Source organism: Pituophis catenifer, unplaced genomic scaffold, assembly GCF_029215685.1.
Source record: "Pituophis catenifer annectens isolate HBS135680 unplaced genomic scaffold, rPitCat1.0.hap2 SCAF_18, whole genome shotgun sequence".
Classification (NCBI taxonomy): domain Eukaryota; kingdom Metazoa; phylum Chordata; class Lepidosauria; order Squamata; family Colubridae; genus Pituophis; species Pituophis catenifer.
In genome coordinates this window covers 1860550-1885755 of record NW_027256898.1, presented here as the reverse complement: position 1 = coordinate 1885755, position 25206 = coordinate 1860550, and the positions used below count along the sequence as shown (strand labels likewise).

General features: G+C 47.2%; 1 protein-coding gene across 1 annotated transcript; it reads right to left on the bottom strand.

Moving 5' to 3' along the window:
• Positions 1-8165: 8165 nt before the first annotated feature.
• On the bottom strand, positions 8166-24700 carry P3H1 (prolyl 3-hydroxylase 1). Its single transcript, XM_070955961.1, has 15 exons — positions 24260-24700; positions 21366-21518; positions 20148-20337; positions 18897-19028; positions 17224-17363; positions 16041-16130; positions 14822-14874; positions 14498-14619; positions 13465-13592; positions 12959-13054; positions 12481-12631; positions 11995-12112; positions 11617-11692; positions 11099-11239; positions 8166-9635 (listed from the first exon to the last, which is right to left on the bottom strand). Exons 1-15 carry the CDS (start codon positions 24698-24700, stop codon positions 9498-9500), a joined length of 2169 nt encoding a protein of 722 aa, XP_070812062.1. The 3' UTR covers positions 8166-9497.
• Between the last annotated feature and the right edge of the window lie 506 nt (positions 24701-25206).

Sequence of the window (25206 nt, the reverse complement as noted above, 5' to 3'; positions counted from 1 at the left end):
CCAGATGTGCTTTTGCGGCCTTTAGCGTCTCCGGCCCAGTCAGCATCAGCGTAGCATGAGAGGATGGGTTCTTCGGATTTTTCAGGCTCTAGGGTTAAGCATGCATTGACACTCTGTTTCAGGTATCTTAGTACCCTTTTCACTGCGTCCCAGTGGTATGTTGTGGGTTTGCTCACGTGCCTGGATAGTAAATTAACGGATAGGGCAATGTCCGGTCTGGTCCAGTTAGCGATATACAGGAGGGAGCCTATGATTGACCTGTACAGCGTGTTGTCTCCAAATTCGGGTGATTCATCATGCATGTTTTTTAGAAAGTCCGCCTGCATGGGTGAATCACATCCCTTGGCGTCTGCCATGTTGCATTTATGGAGCAACTCTTCTATCTTCTCTTTCTGCGACAGTTGGAAACCCTTTGGCGTCTGGTTGACTTGTACTCCCAGGTATCGGTTTATCCTCCCAAGGTACTTTAGGGTGAAATGCTCGCTCAGCCTGCTGGCGAAGGCATTGCGGTTGGCTTCGTGTTTGCTGATGTATAGAATGTCATCCACGTAAACTAGGATGTATTCTGGTGAGTCCCCCTCTTTCCTGGTGAAGAAACAGTTGTCAGCTATGGTCGCCGTGAATCCCATAGACTTCAGGGCCTCTACCAGGCATTCGTACCACCGTTTGCCTGATTGCTTTAGTCCATACAGGCTCTTATGAAGTAACCAGGTGTCCCCTCTGTTGGTTTCTTTGCTGTGGGGGGCTCTGATGTATATCTCCTTGTCTAGGTTGGCGTGCAGGTAAGCGGTCTGCACATCGAACTGGTGTACTTCCAGCCCTAGCAAGGATGCGATGACCAGGGCGCTCTTGACGCTCTCTGTTCTTACGGTGGGCGAATAGGTGTCTGTGTAATCCTCCGGAAACCTTTGAGCAAACCCCTGGGCAACTAATCTTGCCTTGTATAGGCTTTGGCCCCCCTCTAAGTTCTTGACTTTGAATATCCATCGGGTGCCTATTGTGTTCTTGCCCTCTGGGACTTTGGTGGGGGTGTATACCTCCAGCTCCCTCAGGCTGTCCAGTTCCTTGGTCATGGCTAACTCCCACTTTGCCCTCTCCCCCTGGGGTAGTCTTAGCACCTCTTCGTATGAGTTTGGCGTAACGTGGTTTGCATGCACGTGCATCACGTAATCATTTAGCCTTTTTGGCAGCTGGTTTCTGGTCGATCTGACCGGCCTGGTTGCTGCCTGCTCAGTGTCATGTAGATACCTGGCTTCTCTTTGTGTCAGTGATTCGACACTTATCTTGGGGTGATTCTCTTTCCATCCCTCAACCTTGATGCCTTGGAGGTCGGGCTTGGGCCTGCTCCCTTCCTGCTTACTCACTGTCTTGTTTTTGTTTTGGGTTTGCTCGATTGGGCTATCCTCCTGCTTGGTGGGTACCTCATTTAGGTGTAACCTGGACCAGTTGGCTTGCTCATGGAATGCCGCTGTTCTGGAGACCACAAACCTATTATTATTGTCCACAAACCTGAAGCCCTTGGTTCCTGGCTCGTACCCCATAAACCTGAGCCTTCTGGACACCTTATCCCCTTTCTTGCGCAACTGCTTGGGTATGTGTACATCAGCCGTTACACCGAACACATGTAGGTGTGCTATCTGTGGCTTCTTGTTATACATGACCTCGTAGGGTGTTTTGTCTATCACACTGGACCATGTTCTATTTAATGTATAGTTGGAGTAGACCAGGGCTTCAGACCAGAAGTGTTGGCCAATTCCCGCGTCCTCTAGGGCGCACCTGACCATCGTTTGCAGCGTGGAGTTCCGTCGTTCTGCGACCCCGTTCTGAAAGGCGGAAAACGGGGACGACGTAAAGTGAATCACGCCTTTGGACCTGAGCCAATGTGAGAAGTCCTTAGATAGGAACTCAGACCCTCTGTCGGTCATGATCTGTTTGATCTGTTTGTTGTTTTGGATTTCTACTCTTTTATAGAATTCTTTGAATTTTTGGAAGGCCTCATCCTTTTTTCTTAAGGTGTAGACGAAGCCATATCGACTATGGTCATCCACTATGGTGAGGAAGTACCTTTTTTTATAAGTTATGGATGGCCTTAGTGGCCCTACCAGGTCCATGTGTACTAGGTCGAATATTTGGTTGGCGGCGCGTAATGACTTCTTGGGTCTGGGTTTTACTTTTAGTTTTGAACACTTGCACACCGAGCACTCGAGGTAGTTTTCACAGTTTTTTATTATGGCACCCTCGGTACAATTGGCCATTTTTTGTATCACAGGAAAACTGGCGTGTCCAAGCTTGCGATGCAGCAGGTGGGCACAGTTGTCGTGCATTGGTTTGCCTATTGAGGGTCTCCTTTGGGTGTATTTGTTGTGTTGTGTCTCTGGTGTCGTGTTGTCATTGTTATCTACCTCCCTCTGATCTACCTGTTCACCCTCAGCCCTGCCTTGGTCAGTGTCTTCTGCATTCTCTGAGCTGGTGTTTATGCTGTGGGCGTAATCCTCACAGAAAGTTATGTATGGTAACCCTTGGTCAATGGTTACTCTCCCTATATCCTTCCCGTTCTTGCTAACCTTCACGTTGCCTTTTGAGAATATCATCTCAATCCCTGATTCCCTGCTAAGTTTTACTGCAGCCAGGATGTTGTGGGGTATCTCCGGGACTAGTAGTACCCCCTCTATTTTCCCTACGCCTGGTAAAGTAATTGCCCCCTTGCCTGTTACTCTAACTTGGTTTTGGTCTGCAACTTTGATAGAAAAATCCTCTCTCTTGAATGATGAGAGTAGTTCCTGATTGTATGTGGTGTGGTTGGAGGCTCCCGAGTCCAGGAGCCAAGAGCTGGTGTCTTTGTTTTGGTGTGTGGTGTGTGTGTGCTCCCCTATCCCATATAGGGACCCTGTCCTGCTGTCGCGTGAGCTGTCCCTGTTTCCCTTCCTATCCCTGGGGATGGGTGAGTCTCCACGCCTATACCTATCTTCGGATGTGTGCCTTTCTGTTTGTCTGTACCTATGCTCTGGCCTGCCTCTCTCCCTGTAGTTCTTGGGGCAGTCCCTTTTGATGTGTCCCCTCGACCCGCAGATGTAGCACTCGGGCGTGTTGTGTTGTTTCTCTTGGAAGACTACTCTCTTCTCACTCTTGTGTTCTCTGGGAGGGCCGGGGCGGCCCCTCCTCAGATTATCTTCTGCGATGAGCCTGTTGGATAGCCTCTCCACAGACAGCATCCCTAGGCTGACGGTGTCTAAGTGTGTCAGGAAGCTATTCCATGAGTGATCTAAAGAGTTGATTATCACACTCTTCATGATTTGGTCAGAAATAACTTCTCCCCTAAGATGTAGCTCTGCTCTGGTACCGCTTAAGGACACTAGGTGCTCACTCATGGGTGTCCCTGGCTTAAGTCTGGCGGAAAAGAATTCCTTGGAAATTTGTGTGGTGGTGGACACACTCTCACTATAAAACAACCCAAACATTTTCCCTATGATTTCGGATACTGTGAGGTTGTGGCCAATACAGTGGTAAATGGTGGGGGAAATACTGGCAATTAAAAGGTAGAATGCCTTATGGTGCATGCAATCTAGCTCTAAAGTCCATGGTCTCTCAGGGGGGTCATTAATAAAATGAGACATGTTTTCTTTCAGAAATACCACCTGGAGCTGCTGTGACCACTCTAGGATATTGCCCCCATCCATCCTCAACTTGGGAAAGTCAACAGGTAAGTTCCCAGCACTAGTAGTAAAATTACTTACTGCTGGCTGCTGTCCATGGTTCCTTATGTCTCTATAGCAGCAATAGGGCATAGGAACGCTTGCCGGTAATTTAAAAGTCCCGCTTTGTAATTTTTTTCTTTTTTCTTCCTCTAGGCGGAAGAGCGCATGCGCGAAGTCCATTTCAGCTCCGCCGTCGCCGAGGAAGGACCTGTTCATCGCGGCTCCGCTGTGGAGGCCTCTGCCGGTCGGGTAGGCCTCGGCTTCGTACTTGGGGGTCCAGATGTGCTCCTGGGGGCGTCGTCCAGCGGCTGCTTCTCCCGAGTGAAGATCCTGGCGGCGTTGGGGCTCCGGTGACGGCTGTAAGTAGCTGCCCCAATCCATGCGGTCCGGGGTGCGCGGCCTGGGCGATCGGAGGCGCGGTGTCCCTGGGGTGCGAAGGTGGGCTGGCGAATCGCCGCGGGCGTCGGTGGCTCTTGGGTGGGCGCTCCGCTGTCCCTCTTCTCGTCTTCCCTTCTGCTTCGGCCTCTCCGGCTTCTCTTTGGTAATTTTGAGGCCTGGGCCGAAGGCGGCGGCAAGGGTCTTCATGGCCCTATCGACTTGCCGCTCGCTGGGGGTGTACCAGGGGTCGGAGTCGGATTCGGTTCCCTCTCCCTGGTCACTTTCATCATTGTTTATGGCCCGGCATTTTTCGCGCGCCGGCCATTTTGAATACTGATCGCTGATTGGTTGGGGGTCGGCCATCTTGTCTGACCATGTGGACAAAGATGGCCGCCGTTTCAAATTTAGAGCGGGGCTTTGGGGCTCGGTGGCCGTTGGGGGTGCCCTTTTGGGCGATCCACTCACCGAGTCCAGCTCCTCGAGTTCAGAGTCCGAGCCCTCTTCGCTCCTTGCCACTTCGCGGTCGATTATGAAGCTCCGCAGGTCGGCAAGGAGGTTCTTGTCTCCGGCTCGCTCTTTCAGCAGCTGCAGGACGTCGAGTCGCAGCTTCTCTTCCTCTTGGTCGTGGTGGTGGGCCCTTTTTCCTTTTTCGATCTCCCCCCTTTCTTCCGTCGCTGTGGCTTTGGGGGTGGTTGAGGTTTCTGCCTTCCCTGGCGAGTCCGATGGGTTGCTCTCCCGTTGCTTCGGAGGTGTCGCCATTCTGCAGGTAGGTATGGGTCCTTGTTTTGTGGCTTGGGATCTTTGGGCCTTACCAACCATCCTCTGCTACCATTTTGTTACAAGGAATGGTGGATCAGGCCCAATAAAGAGACTTGAGTCATCTGGTAAAATATAACTCTTTTATTTGCAGGTTCATCACATCATCACTTGAATGCATCAGGAACTGGGGTGAGGAGAGGTGTGCCCACCCTTTATACCTGTGGGCGGGGATTCAGGTAAGGAGGGGCCTATGGGAGGAGCTGACCAGGTGGGAGTCTGGGTTAACCCCTGCACTACTGCACTATAGCTGATCCCTGGCACGGGCAGAGCATTTATACCTGACAGTTGGGATGACCCCCAGCCCACACCCCGGAAAATGGGAGCTGACTGAAGGGGGGGCTGAACGGAAGAGCGGAAAAGAGGAGCGTTTGGATGCGCTCGGGAAGCCCCCCTGGGAGAATGGGAGCTGAATTGGGTGCTGAGTGGCAGAGCGGAAAATAGGAGCATTTGGATGCGCTTGGGAAGAACCCCTGGGAATATGGGAGCTGGACTTTAGCCAGGATGGGAGACCACCAGGAGAGCCAGAGGTGGGTTCAGAAGCAGCTCGGAAAACAGGATCGTTTGGATGGGCTCCGGAAGCCCCCCAGGAATATGGGAGCTGGACTCTCGCCAGGATGGGAGACCACCAGGAGAGCCAGAGGTGTGCTCTGTGTGTGTGTACATGCAGTTCAACTCCTATTGTGTATATACACATATATGTATGGTTGTGTACAATATCATACCTTAACTATACTATCATTAATACAATATTATAAATACATAATATATACTTAAGTTAGTTTTGCCATTCTGGCCTGTTCTCCAAATTTTGAGCCTTTATTTCTTGGATTGATTGAGCAAAATCTCTTCTCGAAACCCAAAGACGCCATTTTCTTTTTTTGGACATAAAAATTGTCCAAATTGTGATTTCATCCATTCCCAGATTTTTCTCTGCACAATCCGTCTTTCCGCTTCTACGAAGCGCTTGGGTTCCTCTGAACACACCCCCTCCCCAAGAATCGGGGGTCCAGGCTTAGGGTTAGGGTTCGCTCCCTTCTTCCTGTGGCTATCCACCACGATCCCCGCCGCCCCCCCCCACAAACCTGTGTTTGTTGTCTCGCAAACCAAAACAAACCATGATTGCAAGAACGAAACTTTTTCCTAACCAGGTTGGGGAAAAAAATGCCACCAATCCAACATGAAAAATATAGAATTGCACTCGGCCGGGGATGGTTGGTGGACAAAGGCATTCCTGACCGGCACGGCCCTCCGCGTGCGCTCACACACACACACACACACAAAATACACATACACAAACACACCCCTTTGAATTTTTTTTTTGCGGCGTTGCTGCCAGAAAAAAAAACCTGAGTTGCATGCTAATCGGGTTAACCTTTGCATTTTGGAAAGCAAGGCCAGCTTTGTGTCCGAAAATTGTGGGGGCTGCTTGCCATTTCGCCTGGAATCCGAGTGGGTTGCGTTTTTGTCAACAAAAAAGGCATTGACACACAACAGGCTGCCCGTGTGCCTGCGAGAAATGTGTGTAACTTTTGCCGTTTTTTTTTTGTTTTGTTTTAAAAAGATGGTTCGTGATTCTCCAAGAAAACCAAGTTTAAATCACGACAAGTGTCAATACAGGGCAATACGGGTAGACCTTGACTTGTAAGTTCGTTTAGTGTCCGCTCAAAGTTACGACGGCACTGAAAAAGGGACTTGGGACCATGTTTCAAACTTACGACCCGGGCGGCAATTTCCCCATGATCAAAATTCGGACGCTTGGCCACTGGTTCGTAATTACAACGGACGCAGCGTCCCAGGATCAAAATTCAGATGCTTGGCCACTGGTTCATAATTACGATGGACGCAGCGTCCCGGGGAGTCACGCGGATCCCCCTTTGGCGACCTTCTGCCGATTCGCTTAACAACCGTGTTAGTAATTTAAACAACGGTTCGCTTAACAAGAAAAATCGTGAAATGAGGTCCAAACTCGCTTGAGAAACGTGTCACTTAGCGGCATCAATTTTGGGCTCTCCATTGTGGTCGTTAAGCTGAGGACCAGCTGTCGAAGCCGTCGTTCGCGACGGTCCTCCATAGCTAATGAATTATGAGGATTGTTAATCGATGCTGCAAATCCCTGAACATCTGGAGTATTTTTTGTTTTGTTTTTCTGGTGTTTTTAGTTGTCATGAAAGTACAAAAAAAATTACATTTTTCAGATAGGGACAAACTTCCAACGAATGGAAACATTTGCAAAAAAAGAGACTCTCAAAAAGGGAATTGAGACACTAATAACGTCCTTCTCCAATGGAACAATTATTGGGTGCTATACAGGTAATCCTCGATTTACGACAGTTCATTTAGTGACTGTTCAAAGACTTCACTTAGCGACTGTTCAACGGCAGTGGAAAAAGGGACCGTTTTTCACTTACGACCGTTGCCGTATCCCCGTGGTTGTGTGAACAAAATCCGGACGCTTGGCAACTGACTCGTAGTTATGAGGGTTGCAGGCTGGGGGAAAAAAACGGCCATCCTCGTCCTTGCGACCGTTTCAGGGGTCGGGAGGGGGTCGCCGTCGGCAACTCCTCCCTCAACAAAGTCAACAGAGGAAGGCGGATTCATTTAACGACCAGGCGACGTCTTTCACAACGGCGGCGATCCGCTTAAGGACCGTGCCAAAGGGACTTGACGCCGGTGTATGAAGTGGGGCGAATGTGTAGGCCAGGAACGGACAGTCTCCAAGGGCCGCCCCAGCAACGCTGCCCTGCAGTAGTCTAGAGGGCTGTGAATTCCTTTGGGATTCTGGGAACTGTCACCCCCCCCTACCCCCACCCCCCAAGAGAGAGGTGGCCGTAACTGAGAAGCAGCTGACCCGTTAACGAGCCAATTAAGGTGAAATCGGGAGGCGATGAACGTGAGTTGATTGCTAATGAGAACGGTTAAATATTTCCAACTCGGGGATCGGTGTCAATGGTGCACAGCGAAGAAGGAATTTGTCGTTTTGGGTTTTTGTATTTCGAGAGGTGCGTTACTGCTTTTCCCCCCCCCTCCCCTCTGCAGCTGGGGCAAACGCATGCACTAGCCAGCTTTCCCTAATCCCGGTTTGTGTGGGGGGGAAAAAAAAAAACAAGCCGGCATGGACAGGCTGAATCCTAAACCACGGTTTGCTAAGAGGCATTGAAGTTGTGAATGCTCTAACCCTGGAAGTTTTTAAAGAAGATGTTGGATAACTATTCTATTCTATATTCTATATTCTATATTCTATATTCTATCCTATTTTATCCAATAAAGATTGGGACTTTCCTGCCTGTTTTTTTCCTAGAGAAAATTAGATTTTTCTCTCCCCCCTTCTTTCTGCCTCGTTTCGCTCGCTCCTTTGCAAGAAAAGCTTTCTGTCTGGTTAAATAAATTTTAAAAAGCACAATTGTTTCGCTTTTTCTTTTCTTTCTTTGTGGGTCTGTTTTCCAGGCCTAGAAATCAAACCGGCTTTTATTTTCTCAAGCATTCCAATCTTTTGATGAAGCCCACGCCTTAAATATACCTTGTCTTCCTTCCCTTAATTAAATTTTTCTTCCCTCTCCAGCCTCAAAATCGTCCGGCTTTCGGCTTCGCACACGTTACAGAGTTCAAAGCAAGCCACTCGCAGAGACAGGTTTGCAAAAATTGTATTTATAAAAGCAGTCCTCGAATTACGACCCCCGCCGAGCATTTCCGTGGCTAAGCGAGACATTGGTGAAGGGAGAGTTGCGTCCCGTTTTACGACTGTTCCCTGCCGCCGTTGTTTAAGTGAATCGGTTAGCACAGGGATGTCCTCGATTTTATGACCACAATCGAGCCCAAAATATCTGTGGTTAAGTGAGACATTTGTGAAGTGAGTTTTGTCCCGTTTTACGACCTTCCCTGCCGCCATTGTTTAAGTGAATTGCGGCAGTTAAATCAGTTAGCGCAGGTAAGTCCTCGATTTTACAACCACAATCGAGCCCAAAGTATCTTGAGACATCGGTGAAGTGGGTTTTGTCTCATTTTACAACATTTCTTGCCATCGTTGTTAAGCGAATCATTAGTCACATGGTTGTTAAGTGAATCCGGCTTCCTCCTTGACTTTGCTTGTCAGAAGGTCGTAAAAAAGGGGGGGTTTACCTGACCCCGGGACAGCTGCGACCGTCATAAATACGAGTCAGTTTCCCATTGATTTTGATCCCGTGACCGCGGGGATGTTGCAACGGTCGTAAGTCTGAAAAACTGTCCCTTTTTTCCAGCACCGTCGTAACTTTGAATGGTCACTAAACAAACTATCGTAAGTCGGGGACTATCGGTGATGAAGCCACGTAACAGCCTGCCTCCTGAAGTTGCGAGTTCTCCATCGCTGGAATTTTTCAAGAAAAAGATTTATCCGATGCAGTATGAAGCTGGGCGGGTTGGACTAGAGGACCTCTGAGGCCCCTTCCAACCCGATGAATTTTCCAGTCATTCAAGAAACGGCGGGGGAAAAAGGGCGAACCCCGATATCTCCTGCCTGTATTTTATAGTCACTGTTTCTAGTCCGTTTTCCGTCTTGCTCCACAAACCGATCCGTACCCCCAAATTATTACGAATTATTTCATAATCCTGTTTGAGCCAAATATGGCTCTATAGTTCGTCTTTCTTTTCGGAAGCGTCTTGGGGGGGCTTTTCGGGTTCTTCGGGGTTCGGTCCCATTTCGGGGAGCAATTGGGTTTCTTCGGTTTTGAAAAGCATCCGAATCAGGTCATCGGCTTGGATTCTTTCCTGAGGGAAAAAGAGGGAATGAAAGAGAGAAAATGGGGCGTCCATTTTGATTAAATACAGCCTGAGGGGGGTCATTTTACAATCCGTGGACTTCAACTCCCAGAATTCCTCTGCCGGCATCCATTTTGACAGCCCCTGCGAGGTAGGCCAGGCCGAGAACCACGGAAGGCCGGGTTGACAGAAATGTTTATAAAAGTCAAATAAACTTTAAATAAATAAACTTCATAATAAACTTATAAAAGTCAAATCAACTAAATTCGGTGATGCCACTAAAGCCTAGGGCCATTAAAAAAAAAAAAAAAAACTGAGGAGAATTTTTTTTAGCTGTGGGCCATTTTGTTCTTTTTTCATTTGAAAAATCATTTTATTCAATATTTATGAAGAAACTAAAAGCCAACCCAAAGAAAAGGAACAAATGAAATAAATGAGGGAAAAAAGAAAGGCAAGAAGAAACAGAAAGGGAAAAAAAGGGGCTTTTTGGGGGGAGGGGGAGCCTTGAGCAGATTTTTGGGGTGCAGGGAGAGTCGGGGACACTGAGGACTAGCTACTTGTGACCTTCCAATAAAGAGAGGGGAAAAAAGGTAAAGAAGAAGTAGAAAAGAAAAAAAAAAGGTGGGGGTTTTTTTTGGAGCAAAGTTTGGGGGTGCATGGGAAGGAGGAGGCAGGAACACTGAGGACTAGTTACATGGGACCCTTCCAATGAAGACAGCAAAAAGAAAGAAAAGAAAAGAAAAGAAAAGAAAAGAAAAGAAAAGAAGAAAGAAAGAAAGAAAGAAAGAAAGAAAGAAAGAAAGAAAGAAAGAAAGAAAGAAAGAGAGAAAGGGGAAATATGTGGGGGTTTTTTTGCAGCCCCGAGCAAATTTTTGAAGGGCAGGCAGACATTGAGGACTAGCTACTTGAGGACTAGCTACTAACCCTAACCCTCCAATAAAGGGAGTGGGGGAAAGGTAAAGAAGAAATAGAAAAGAAAAAAACATGGGGGGGGATTGGAGCAAAGTTTGAGAGTGCATAGGAAGGAGGAGCCAGGAACATTGAGGACTAGTTACATGGGACCCTCCCAATGAAGACAGCAAAAAAAGAAGAAAGTAAGTAAAAAATAAATAGAAAGGAAAAAAAAGTGGGTTTTTTTTTTGCAGCCCTGAGCAAATTTTTGAAGAGCAGACAGAGGAAATTCTAAGAGACATTGAGGACTAGATCCTTGAGCTCACTTTTTTCTACAGAGGTGAATGCATGAACTAGATATTTTTTTTTTAAAAAAAAATGTCTCTTTCAATAGTTAAAAAAAAAATCTCTTTTTCCTGAGCTTCACACAGCATGAAACCCGCTTCCGGTCTCCTCTGGAGCTTTCCTGCTGCATTCATTCCCCAAAATAAATAAATAAAAAAAAAAAATCCCAATTTTGAGATGGTGGCCATTTTGACTCTTTTGCCCCGCCTCTGGCTCCGAGGAGGCGCAGCACTCACCCGTTCGCTATGGCGGGGGTCCAGGGTAAACCACAAGGCGATGGCGCATCGCTGGCCCTTCGTGACGGCTTTGACACCGTGGGGGTTTTCCGATCCGGCCGAGAAGCCCACCGCCCGGCCGCACTGGGGCTTCACCTCTGCCTGGAGAGCAAATTGGGGTGAGGGGGGGAGAGACCCCCCCCAAAAACCATTTAGTATATAATCTCCCATCCCCAAAATCCATCAAAGCGGCCTCGGGGCTTTCTCCCAACCGATGTCGGCCTTGCGCTAAATTTCTGTGGTTAAGGAAGACGTTTGTTCTCGTTTTACGACTCCTCTTGCCGCCGTCGTTAAGCGAATCCTTGCATTTTTTAAAAAAAAAATCATCGGGGCCCTTTTTTTTTTCAGTGCCGTGGTAACTTCGAATGGTCACTAAATGAACTCTTTGTAAGTGAAGGACTAAAATCCGGATGCAAATAATAAATTAAAATTTATTGGCTACGCCCCATAACTAGAAATTGAGAAATTGAGAGACTTACTGTGACTGTCGTGGCATCCAGCTCGGTAAAATAAAACTCCCCACCTTCGAAATCTTCGTTTAAATAAAGGATGGCGCTACAAAGCAATAAATAACTTTTATTTACTAGGAGATTAAACCCCGAGGAACAAAAAATAATAATAATAATCTGATTTTTCCTTGGCTTAAGCAACCGGATCCTAAAAGGAGGAGCTTCCAAATCTTTCTGGGAAAAATCAGGTTGTTTTAATTGAGATGGTGAAAATGGACAGTGAGGAACAACAATGTAAATGGATGAAAAAGATGCTAGTCCTCAATGTTCAAGGCAGATTAAATTGATCGTGTCTTGGCTTTCTGCAGTAGGGGAAGATGGCACCTTCAGACGCCCAGCCAAACTCACCTGTAATCCCGAAAGGTGTACGCCGGGGGCTCCTTGACACACACCATGGTTTCGGCGTTGAGAATGCAGTTGTCGACGTGCACGGGGTGGCTGGGATCTATTCGGTCCCCCTGTTTATCTAGGAGAGAGAGAGGGCAGATCCCTTTTGATCTCCTCCCCCCACCAATCCCTCAGCTCAATTTGATCTTCCTTTCCCCAAGTCCGGGCATCCTGGGAGTTACGAATCCCACCCACCCAACTGGAGGAAGTCCAAATTAAACCCCGTTGGGTTAAAAAACAAAAACAAAACAGAACCTGAAAACGCAGCAAGTTTCTAGTCCTCATGGCGAGCTTGGAATTCTGAGATGAGCGAGGAAAAAACTTGTGGGGGGGATTCTTAACCCCTTTCTACTCTCTCTCAGCCTCAACCCGCCGGCCTTTGTGTCTTCCAGGTTTAAAATCAATGGTTTCCACACCCCCACGCCCCCCCGTTGTCCACCTGCTTACCTGCAATGGCCGTCCGGCACACCAGGTGAGAATAGGAGAAATGCAGAGGGACGTCGAGGCGGAAATAAGACTCCATCACGTGGCGGACTTTCTCCGTGGCGTTGTAGTACAGGTACGCGCTCGGCATGGGGACTCGGCCTTCCTGCCCCAGCTGCGGGCGAGACACACACAGAGGAGAAGAAACCCACGGTTACCCCCAAATTCGAGACCACGATCTCCCACCGTTCGACGACGAAGGGGTTTTAGAAATCAATTTAAAAATCCACTGAGAATATTTTTTTTTTTAAAAAAAAGAAGCTGCCTTCCAAGAGCTTTGGAATTCTCTTTCAAAAGGCTGGGATTCTAGTCCTCATGAAGTCCCCGGCTTTGGGCAAAGGGGGTGGACTAGAAGACCTCGACGGACCCTCCCAGCGTTTCTTTGATTTCGCAGCTTCCCAAATCCCAGATCTTCTGCTCTTTTTTTGGGGAAGGTGTTTACCTTGAGGGCTTTCAGGACAGTCACCCCTAAAAAAGTCTCGCTTGGCGTGTGGGGCGAGGTTTGGCCCCTATAACCGTCCCCTGCGGAAGCCGCTGCCTGCAATTCAAAGAGGATTAAATTAAAATAAGGACACCGATCAAATTCGTTCCGGTTTCTTGGCATGATTGAGAAAAGTTCTAATATTTAACTTAAAAAGTTAAAGTTCTAATATTTCACCGCTAATCGTATTTTTATGATTTGGCTCTTTGTGCAGGGAAGAGAAGGCAAATGCTGCCATCTAGTGGTCGAAACAAACTGCCATAGATTGTATGGGGAAGTCAGTCCTCAAACATACGACGGCAATTGAGCCCAAAAACTTAGACATTTGCTAACTGAGGGTTTTTTTGGTCCCTCACTCACTCACTGAACCACGAAACCACGTGGTTTCCCGAAGCAAAGTGGGAGCTCTACACAACGTGTTAGTGCAACCTGGGCAGGTATCACAAAGCCCATGTTGCTTTACTCACATTTGTTAGGGTTTGCAAAGTCCGGCACTCTTCTTCGGATAGGACTCCGTCTACCACCACGCGCTGAGATCCGTTCAGGGTTTTGGAGTTCATGGTAACCCTGAGCCCATCGTACAACAACGGGCCCCCTGCAGATTGGCGGGAAAGAAATCCTCGCGTTACGACGGGTTCACTTAGCAACACATTCCGAAGTGACAACGGCCCTGAAAAAAAGGGACTGAGGACCGTTTTTTCCACACGTACGACCGTCGACGTCTCCCCCCCCCCCACGGTTGTGTGAACGAAATTCCCGACAGTTGGCAATTGGTTCACACTTATGACCGTTTGTGGTGTGATTCCTCATTTTTGTGACCTTCCGACAGATTCGCTTCAACGACCGTGTTGCTAAACTTAAAAGTCAACGGGGGAGGGGGAAGCCGGGTTTGCTTAAAGGAGCGTGGCAAAAGAGATCGTGCAATCAGGCCCGAATCGCTTAGCAACCAACGATGGGAGCCCGGTCTTGATGACGGTCGTAACTCAAGGACTAGCGGTCTGCCTTCCAGTGGCTTTTTTTTGGATTTAGCAGGAAGGCTTCGGCATCTCCTTACCTGAATAATAATCTGGTGCTACCATTAATCGTTCGAAATAACAATAGCCCTGAAAAAATGGGACTTAGGATCATTTTCCACACTTACGACCGTTGCAGGATCTCCGTGGCCACGGGATCAAAATTCAGGACGCTTGGCAACCGACTCATATTTATGACGGTTGCAGTCACGCCATCCCCTTTGGCGACCAAAAGTCAAGGGGAAAGCCAGATTCACTTAATAACCACGGGACTAACTTAACAACTGCAGTGCTTCACTCTACAACCGGGGGAAGAAACGTTGTAAAAAAGGGGCAGAATTCCTTGAACCTTTATCTCGCTCAGCAGCAGGAATTTGGGGGCTCAACCCTGGTCATAAGTAAAGAACTAGCTGCATTTCCCTGATTTTTTTTTCCCCACCTTCGTGCGTCTTCCAAGACGTTCAGATCCCAATTTTTGAGAGCTCACCTTCCCGTACGAATTTATTCATGTCGGAAGATTCTTTGGTCTTCTCCTCCACCAGATTCTCGATCTCCTTCATGAGATTACCAATCTCCTCTGAGATCCGGGCCGCCGTCTCACGTTCAACCCTGCAGAGACACAGAAGGCAGGATCGTCATTCTGCGAGGGAGGGATTTTTTTTCCCTGCAATTCAGGTATATATATTTTTTCCTGCAATTCCAGAGAAACTTATTCTGTCCGATTTACTCGTCTCTATTTTAGCTACGTTATTTGCTGTGATTTTTAATCCTGGATTAGTCCTCGATTTATAGCGATTCGTTTATGTCTTACTTTTGCTTTTCCTGAAGCCTCTTCGGAATCACATCTTCCGGAGTCCACGTGTCCTTCAAAACAAGAGAAGGACGGTAAAAAAAAAAAATAGCCACACCATTCTGGTCCAATGTTCCTCAACTATGAAAGCTTTAAAGATGGGTGGACTTCAATTCCCAGAATCCCCCAGCCAGCAGGCTTTAAGACGCTTCAATGGATTTTAAATTTTGATATGGATTTTAAATTGATAAATTTTAAACTATGGGCCAAATTTAATTATTTTAAATCTATTTTTAATCGCACTTTATGTATAAATGTTTTATTTTGGCTGTTCACTGCCCTGAGTCCGAAAGGAGAAGGGCGGTATAGAAATTTGAATAATAAATAAATAAATAAATAAATAAATAAATAAATAAATAAATAAATAAATAAATAAATAAATAAATTCCCAGAATTCCCCAGCTAGCATACTTTAAGTTGGGTGGACTTCAATTCCCAGAATCCCCCAGCCAGCAGGCTTTAAGATGCATGGACTTCAACTCCCAGAATTCCCCAGCTAGCATACTTTAAGTTGGGTGACTTCAATTCCCAGAATCCCCCAGCCAGCAGGCTTTAAGATGCATGGACTTCAATTCCCAGAATTCCCCAGCTAGCATACTTTAAGATGTATTGACTTCAACTTGCAGAATTCCCCATCCAAAATGCTTTAAGATAGGTGGACTTCAACTCCCAGAATTCTCCAGCCAGCATGCTTTAAGATGCATGGACTTCAATTCCCAGAATCCCCCAGCCAGCATGCTTTAAGATGCATGGACTTCAATTCCCAGAATCCCCCAGCCAGCATGCAATGCTGGGACCCGTCTTAAAGCCTAAATTTGAACCGTGCATTTTCTCAAAATTGTTCTGCTTTGCTTTGAATTTCAAGTTCAACCTTGTGGGTCTTAAGCCACTATCAAAAATTACTATTTCAGGGCACAACATAACAACACAAACACAATCACAAAGAAATTTATTTATTTATTTATTTATTAATTTAATTTGTATACCGCCCTTCTCCCAGAAGGGACTCAGGGCGGTGAACAGCCAAAATTAAAAAACATACAAATGCAAGAGTTAAGATAATTAAAAGAATTAAATCATTGGCTACCCAATTTAAAACCCCAAAACCATAAAATTTAAAATCCCAATTATGCACACAACCCTCTTAAATCTGTCTATCCTATTTTCAGATTTTGCTTACCGGGTCGATGAAAGGAATGCCAAAGATGTCATAGGCAAAATAGAGCAATTCCTTCTCTAAAAGACTCCGCCGGTGATACATCTGGACTTTCTACAGCGGGGGGGAAAAAAAGCAGAAAAATGCTCAAAATTAGAGAAACGAGATCAGATCAATTCATTTACCTAACGGGATGTCCAAAACGGTGATTTTTTTTATTTTTTTTTTACAACCTTGGCCCCTTTAAGACATCTGGACTTCAATTCCCAGAATGCTTTGCTGGCTGGGGAATTCTGGGAGTTGGAAATCCAGACGTCTTAAAGGGGCCAAAGTTGAAAAACACTAGTCCAGAATGTCGCACAAAACTTGGTGGAGCTTAAAAAATAAAACAACACACACACACACAGAATCATCTCAAATCTTTTGATTCGGCAGGCTTTGCAAGGCTCTAGCCCTCATCGTCAGTTGTTATGTTGCTGGCTACATTGAGAACTCAAGTTATATAAATTCTTCTTCCGGCCGCAAGTTATAAAGGGGACGTGGCAAGGGGACAGAATGAGGCTTGCTGTCATAATTTTATAGCATAAAATAAATGATATAATAATATCGTTTTTTTTTTTATATCAAGCTACGGAGATTCAGAGTTTGGCTTATTCTGGGCAATAGGTTTAGGGCCTATTTCTGTTTGGAGAAAAGTACATTTTTTCCCCCCAAGTACATTTGGATTTCAGCGGGCTGGACTAAATGATCTCCAGGGTCCCTTCCGACCTTACCATCCTATGCCTGGATTCCTGCCCTGAGCACAGGGCTGGATTAAATAATCTCCCAACAAGGTTCCCTCTAATCTTATCTTCTTCTAGAACCCAACACTTCAATTTGATATCCCTGCCCCTGGGCACAGGGGCTGGACTAGATGGTCTCCCAGGTTCCCGTCCCCCGTCCCCCCCCCTACCAACCTTATCATCCTATGCTTCAGTTTGGATTCTTCTCCTCCTCCTCAACACGGGGGCTGATCTAGATGACCTCTGGGTACCCTTTCTACATTTTACACGAAAAAGTAACGGCGTATTTCGGGGCCCACCGAGACCCGTGGCCAGATCTCTCTCTTCCAATGTGTGTGTGGGGGACCCTCTTCCTCTTGCTAAGACCCCCCCCTTTTTCAAGTCTGGGGGTGGGTAGGTGGGTGGGTAGTGGGGAGAAATCTTGCCTCTCTGGGCCTGATGCGCTCGGCCAGGTTCTCCCCCAACATGGCCGCGTAATAAGCCTCGTTCTGCTTCATCACGTTGTCGTTTGGGAAGAAGAGGAGGTAGGTTTTCGCGCATTCGACCGCCTTCCCGTAGTGGCCACCTGTGACGGGATGGAAGGAGAGACTGGAAATATATCGAAATAACCACGATAATCATCGGAACTGCCCTATATACGCAGCTCTTAGGTCCTCGGTTAGGAGACAAATGGTTAAAAGCTTTTAGCCTTCCCAGGAGGTGAATCGAAAGGAAGATTAAATATATAATAACGACATAATAATATATATATATATATTCAGACGTTAAGATTCATTTAACGACTTGGGGCAAGAAAGGTTTTAAAATGGGGCAAAAGTCACTGGACAACTGTCTCGCTTAGTGACAGAAATTTCGGCTCAACTGTGGTCATAAATAGAAATAGAAGGGAAGGGAAGGGAAGGGAATGGAATGGAATGGAATGGAATGGAATGGAATAGAATAGAATAGAATAGAATAGAATAGAATAGAATAGAATAGAATAGAACAGAAGATAGGATAGGATATAGAATAGAATAGAATAGAATAGAATAGAATAGAATAGAATAGAATTAGAATAGAAGAGAGGAGAGGAGAGGAGAGGAGAGGAGAGGAGAGGTGATAGAATAGATTAGAATAGAATAGAATAGATTAGAATAGAATAGAATAGAATAGAATAGAAGATAGGATAGGATAGGATAGGATAGGATATAGAATAGAATAGAATAGAATAGAATAGAATAGAATAGAATAGAATAGAATTAGAATAGAATAGAGGAGAGGAGAGGAGAGGAGAGGTGATAGAATAGATTAGAATAGAATAGAATAGATTAGAATAGAATAGAATAGAATAGAATAGAATAGAATAGAATAGAATAGAATAGAAAACATGGAATGGAATAGAATAGAATAGAATAGAATAGAATAGAATAGAATAGAATAGAATAGAATAGAAGATAGGATAGGATAGGATAGGATATAGAATAGAATAGAATAGAATAGAATTAGAATAGAATAGAGGAGAGGAGAGGAGAGGTGATAGAATAGATTAGAATAGAATAGAATAGATTAGAATAGAATAGAATAGAATAGAATAGAATAGATTAGAATAGAATAGAATAGAATAGAGGATAGGATATAGAATAGAATAGAATAGAATAGAATAGAATAGAATAGAATAGAATAGAATAGAATAGAATAGAAAACATGGAATGGAATAGAATGGAATAGAATGGAATGGAATAGAATAGAATAGAATAGAATAGAATAGAATAGAATAGAATAGAAAACATGGAATGGAATAGAATGGAATGGAATGGAATGGAATGGAATAGAAATAGAAATAGAAATAGAATAGAATAGAATAGAATAGAATAGAATAGAATAGAATAGAATAGAATAGAATAGAATCAAGGATTGTCTATATTCTTGTTTCTCCAGCAACTCTGGAGATCATCCCAAATATTTCATTGAAATGACCTCTGCGGGAAAGAAACCAACATGCCCCGAAACTCAGTTTAAAGGCAGCCAACTTCCCCGAGAGCCCCCTGGAAGACAAAGCGGGGTGCAATTAACGGGATCCCCTCCCTCCCTCCCTCCCTCCACCCCCAGCCCCACGTACTATTGTAATAAGCAAACTGCAGGTAGTTGAAATGAGACGGAAGGAAATCTTCGTTGGGTTTCTCCTGCCCGGCTTCCTGCGCCAACTCGGTTACGCATCCTTGCTTGCAGCTCAGCACTTGGGTGTAATGATCTGCCCCCCAAGAAGATCCGAGAAAAAGAGGGATTATTCACAGGAAGCCATAGCGATCGAGGGTTCGGGCATCGTTCGAAGACAGAGGAGCGTTTTCCCGACTTTAAGACGGGTGGACTTCAACTCCCAGAATTCCCCAGCCAGCATTCGTGGACTTTGACTTCCTGGAATACCCAAGTCAGCCTATTTGGACTTCACTTCCCAGAATTCCCCAGCCAGCAGCACGTGTGAACTTCAGTTCCCAGAATTCCCTAGCCAGCATGAGTGGATTTCAACTTCCTGAAATGCCTGTTTTGACTTCACTTCCCAGAATTCCCCAGCCAGCAGCACATGTCAACTTCAACTCCCAGAATTCCCTAGCTAGCACATATTGGATTTCGACTCCCAGAATTCCCCAGCCAGCATGTCTGGATTTCAACTTCCTGGAATCCCAAGTATTTTGATTTCAGTTCCCAGAATAACTTCAACTCCCAGAATCCCCCAGACAGCATGGCTGGACTTCAAGTCCCAGAATTCCCTAGCTAGCACATACAGGTAATTCCTTGACGTATTTCTCACTTAGCAACGTAAACGCTGGGCTCAAGGACGTCGAGGACTAGCTATATGGACTTCAGCTCCCAGAATTCCCTAGCCAGCAATCTATGGGTTTCATTTTCTGGTTGACTTCCAATGTCATTTCTCCTTTTTTTATGGATTTTGGAGGTTTCATATGCTGCCCAGAATCCATTGGAACGGAGCGCTCGTAATCAATTCAAATGAATAAATTAAATCCCAGAATTCCTTAGTCACGAGTCCTCAACTCCCAGAATTCCCCAGCGGCGTATACCTCTCCTCACCCTTTCCGTACGAGGCCCTGTTTTCATTTCCAGTTAGAAAAGCATCTTTGTTTTCAAATATTAAAACACCAAGACCAGGAAAGACTTCTCCTAATGGAATGAGCTAAAGAGAACCTCCCTATCCAGGAGCAGAATATCTGAAAACCAGTTTTTCTAAACCTTTGCGGGCTGGACCGAGTCAGGCAATCCCAGATACATTGTCTTCTTCTCCCACCGAGGATCCCACGGCTTCCCGCCGAGCCTTATGGGACTTGTTGTCCCCACTCTTTCCAAAGCAACTCACCGATAAACGCTTCATAGAAATCAGCGTTGTAGTCGAGGTAGTTGTAACCATCGTGGTTGTACGGCTCTTCGCAGAGGGCTCGGCACTTGATGTCAGCTTCCCAGTACTCGTCCAGCGCCTTCTCCAGGTGCAAAATGGCTGCCTGAGGATTCTCCTCCGTGTAGTAACTTACACCCAGGTGGAAATCTTGCTAGAGAGAGAGAGAATCGGAGAAGACAGCATTAAACTCCAGAAAGCAAAACCGAATCATCTTAGCATCTCCAACTATTAATTATAAGTAGTCCTGGACTTACGTCCATCGTCGAGACCGTCGCTAGGCAGTACGGTCGTTAAGAGAGCCACTCCTTCCTGCCATAGTCGTTAAGCAAATTCAGCTATGTTTATCAGATTACAAATGGTGATCATTTAATCTCCGGGATATTGCGACCGTCGCAAACACAGGAAGCCCTCAATTTACAACTGCAGCTGAGGCCAACATTTATGTTGTTAAGCGAGACATTTGTTAGGTGAGTTTTGGCTTTTTTGGGGGGGCCACCGTTGTTAAGTGAATCACGTCAGTCGTTAAGTAAGCAACACGATGTCGTCCTGGGGGGTCACGCAATCCGCTTTTGAGACCTTCCAACAACCAAAGTCAACGGGGAAGCCCGATTCACTTAACAACCAGTGATTCGCTTAACGGCTGTGGCGAGGAAGGTCGTAAAACGGATCAACGCTCACTTAACGACTGTCTCGCCTAGCAACAGACGTTTCGGGCTCCACGGTGGTCGGGACAACCGTCTCTGTGCTTCCGAAACATAACATACATGTATACATATGTGCGTGTTTATATGTCCGTGTGCGTATCTATTATACGGCGCACATATTTATAAGTTGCAAAACCACGCAAAATCGCTTAGGTGAGATGGGCGGTGTTGCAGCAATTTAATAAATGTTATTAAATATAATAAAACGTTTGATTCGAGGTCACAAAAGGCTTAAATTGGATAAAGGCAGGCCTTTTTTGATTTTCTTTCTTGCTTTTTTAAGTTTCTCGTTTATTTTATCATTTTGCACAATGATAAAATTCTTTTTATCATTTCTTTTTATTTTTCTTTTTTTGATTCTTTTTCTCTCTTTGGCTGCAGTTACTTTAATTTAAGCAATTACTTTAATTTAAAAAAAGAGAGAGATTAAAAAAAAAAACACCCGGTATATTAAATTGTGACGCGTCCTCCTTACCATGTGGGGCTTAGTCTCCAAATCGACAAAATCGGAATCTTTGACTCCAACCATCATCTGATAATAAGCCAGGTTTTGTCGCATCTCGGCGTGGTCCGGATTGGCCGAGAAGAAGGTTTGGGCGGCTGCCACAGCTTTGTTTAGCTTGTTCATCTGAAGAAGAAGAAAAATTCAGATTTTTGGGGGAGGCCCTCCCCAAAAACGTAGCCCTGGCATCTTTGGAAAAAGTGCCACTGCATTTGGATTAAATTAGAGAGAGAGAAAGAGAGAGAGAAAGAGAGGAGGAGGGAGAGAGTGAGAAAGAGAGAAAGAAAAAAAGAGGGAGGGAGAGAGAAAGGGAAAGTGGGAGGGAGAGAAAGAAAGAGAAAGAGAGAGAGAGTGAGAAAGAAAGAGAGAAAGAAACAAAGGGAGAGAGGGAGGGAGAAAAGGAGAGAGAACGGAAATGAAAGAAAAGGAAGAAAAGAGAAAGTTGAGGAAGGAATAAGGGGGAGAGAAGAGGGGAAGGTAGAGAGAAGAATAGAAAATGCAAAAAGGAGAGAGTGAGAAAAAAGGAATGAATGACCACAAAGAAAAGAAAAGAGGAAGCTGAAGAAGGGATGAGGGGGAGTGGAGGAGAAGGGAAGGTAGAGAAGGATAGAAAATGGAAAGAGAGGGGGAAAAGAGAAAAGAAAGAAAAGAAGTCTTCTGGAGACTCTCCTGAGTCTTCGGAGAGGGGCGGCATATAAATTGAATTAATTAAATTAAATTAAAGAAAAGAGAGAGGAGGAAGGGATAAGGGGGAGAGGAGGAAACTGGAAGGTAGAGGAGGATAGAAAATGGAAAAAAGGAGAGAAAGAAAGTGAGAAAAAAGGAATGAATGAACACAAAGAAAAGAGGAAACTGAAGAAGGGAGAAGGGGGAGAAGGATAGAAAATGGAGAGAGAGAAAAAAGAGAAATGAAAGAAAAGAAGAAAAGAGAAAGAGGATCTCCTTATACGGACATAACAAGGAGGAAGGGATTAGGGGGAGACGGGAAGGTAGAGAAGGATAGAAAATGGAAAAAAGGAGGATAGAAAGTGAATGAGAAAAACGGAATGAATGACCGGAAAGAGGAAACTGAAGAAGGGATAAGGGGGAGAGGAAGAGACTGGAAGGTAGAGAAGGATAGGAAACGGAAAGAGAGAGAGAGAGAAAAAAAAAAAGGAAAGGAAAGGAAAGGAAGAAAGAAAGGAAAAGAGGAAGCTGAAGAAGGGATAAGGAGGCGACGGGAAGATAGAGGAGAAAAGGAGAGAAAACGGAAAAAGGAAGAGAAAAAAAGAGCGGGGGAAAAAGAAACAAAAAAGAGAAAGTGGAAAAAAAGGAAGAGGAGGGGGGAGCCTGATCTGAAAACTTTCCATTTTCCACTTTGGGCATCGACAGCGCCCCCTCCCCAAAATCAGCCAAGGCCCAGAAAGTGGGGGGAGACCCAACAATCCCCCCCACCAGAGAAACTCAAGCCCACTCCCCACTTCTTCCACCCTTCTTTAATCTCCCCCCCCCTTCACATCCCAGCATCTTCGCTAAAAGCCATGCACGACGCCCAGGGGGAAAGTGGGGGCAAAGCCCCCCGCCCCATATTTCTTTTCCACCCCGTGCTCCTCTCTTCCGAGCGGGCCAAGGCAGGCGGGCGGCGCCGAGACCCCGCGGAGAGAAGGCGCAAGCAGACGTGGCACACGGAGGGGGGGGAGGAGAGCGGAGCGGGTGCGGCTCCCACGACCCCCCCACCCCTCTAAAGTTCCCCCTTCCCCCCTTTCCCCCCCCCGATGGCGCGCTAAGGATGGCGACCAAGCCCCTTCCCCAATTTTGATGGGCACCGCGGTAAAGAGGGAGGAAAGAGGCAAAAGATGCCAGGGGGGCAGCAGAAGGCGGTGCCAAGCGAGGGGAGGGGGCACATTGGAGGGGGGGAAGCCTCCCCAGCCCACCCACCCACCCAAATTTCCCCCCCTCCTTCCCCGATTGCAATTTGAATGGCGGGGGGGAGCACAGCAGTAGAAGAAAGAGAGGGAGGGAAGAGGAAAAAACATGCCAAGGTGCCCTCTTCGGTGCCAACCGAGAGGGGGGCACCTTGGGGGTGGGCGAACCCCCAAATTTCCCCCCCTTCCCCGATTGTTATTTGGATGCCAAGGGGGCACAACGGTAGAGGAAAGAGACGCGGGGAGGGGAGAGGGAAACCATGCCAAGGGGGCAGAGGGCGGTGCCAACTGAGGAAAGGGGGCACGTTGGGGGGGAGAGAGACCCTCCCCAGCCCACCCACCCCCAAATCTCCCCCCTCCCCATTTCCCGATTGCGGTAGAGGAAAGAGGCGCAGGGAGGGAAGAGGAAAAAGATGCCAAGGGGGCAGCAGAAGGCGGTGCCAACTGAGGAGGGGGCACGTTGGGGGGGGAGGAAGACCCTCCCCAGCCCACCCACTCCCCCAAATTCCCCGACCCCTTCCCCGATTGCGATTTGGATGCCAAGGGGGCACAACAGTAGAGGAAAGAGACGCGGGGAGGGGAGAGGGAAACCATGCCAAGGGTGCCAACCGAGGTGGGCCACATTGGGGGGGGGGAGAGAGACCCTCCCCAATCCATCCACCCACCCAAATTTCCCCCCTCCCCATTCCCCGGTTGCGGTAAGAGGAAAGAGGTGCGGGGAGGGAAGAGGGAAAAAGATGCCAAGGGGGCAGCAGAGGTGCCAACCGAGGAGGGGGGGCACATTGGGGGGGTAGAGAGACCCTCCCCAGCTCACCCACTCCCCCAAATTCCCCCCCCCCCATTTCCTCGATTGCGGTTTGGATGGCCCAGCAGGAGAGGAAAAAAGGCGCAAAGGATGCCCAGGTGCCCACTTTGGTGCCATCCAAGGGGGTGGGGGGGCGATCCTCCCCTTTGCCCACCCACCTTGAAATAGGCCACTTGGAGGTAGTTGTAAGGGCTGCGCTTGCGGAACTCCAGCTCCACCTCCTCGCCCAGCTGGTAGCGAGACGGGCCGGCCGGCAGGCAGCGGCGCAGGCAGGCTGCGCGGCGCAGGAGCTGCTGGAAGAAGCGCAGGTCGCCCAACGGGCGGGCATGCTCCTGCGCGGGATCCTGGGCGGTGTGGTTGGCCGCGCAGCCCGAGCGGCAGCCGGCCAGGCGTTCCCGGTGCGCGGCCCTTGCCCGCAGCGCCCGCTCCATCTGTAGGATCACGCCGGGCCAGTCCTCGCGGTTGTACGCCTCCACCCCGGCCGCTAGCAACTCGTCGGCCGGACGGAGCTGCTCCGATGACGCCGACCCCGCCGGGCGCGATCCATCGGCGGGGCTCAGGATCGCGCGCAGGAGCAGCGCAAGCAGCAAACGCCGCATCTTTCGGCGATGAGAATGCCCGGGCTGGCAGGCTGGAACCCCGCCCCACTAAAGGCCACGCCCATTCTCCGGCCACGCCCCCTCTCGCTCTGAGCACCACGTGGCGAGGGGAACCTCCGCTCTCTCTCTCTCTTACGGGTGGACTACAATTCCCAGAATTCCACAGCCAGCCATGCTGGCATGGGGGGATTCTGGGAGTTGTAGTCCACCCGTCTTAAAGAGGCTGCCGTGTTTTTAAACTTGGTGGGAGGATCCTAATCGAGTTTTCTCTATCTTAAGTCTGCATTATTAAATAACTAGTTATTAAATCTGCATTATTAAATATTAATAAATCTTTTCATCGTTCCTATCACCCATCTCCTCCCGCTTACGACTGCATGACTGTAACCTTATTGCTGGGATCCTTACGATTTATATTGACCGTTTCCTAATATGATTTGATTGCTGATTTGTCCCCTGTGACTATCATTAAGAGTTGTACCTTATGATTCTTGACGAATGTATTT

Bases quoted from the DNA above. Each gene is read 5' to 3' on its own strand.
- P3H1 (XM_070955961.1), bottom strand. From the start codon at position 24,700: ATGCGGCGTTTGCTGCTTGCGCTGCTCCTGCGCGCGATCCTGAGCCCC. The intron at 13,055-13,464 runs GTGAGTAAAGCA...TTTGAATTGCAG, and splicing joins CTTTGCAAACCCTAACAAAT to GCAGCGGCTTCCGCAGGGGA. The intron at 11,693-11,994 runs GTGAGTTTGGCT...ATTGCTTTGTAG, and splicing joins TACACCTTTCGGGATTACAG to CGCCATCCTTTATTTAAACG.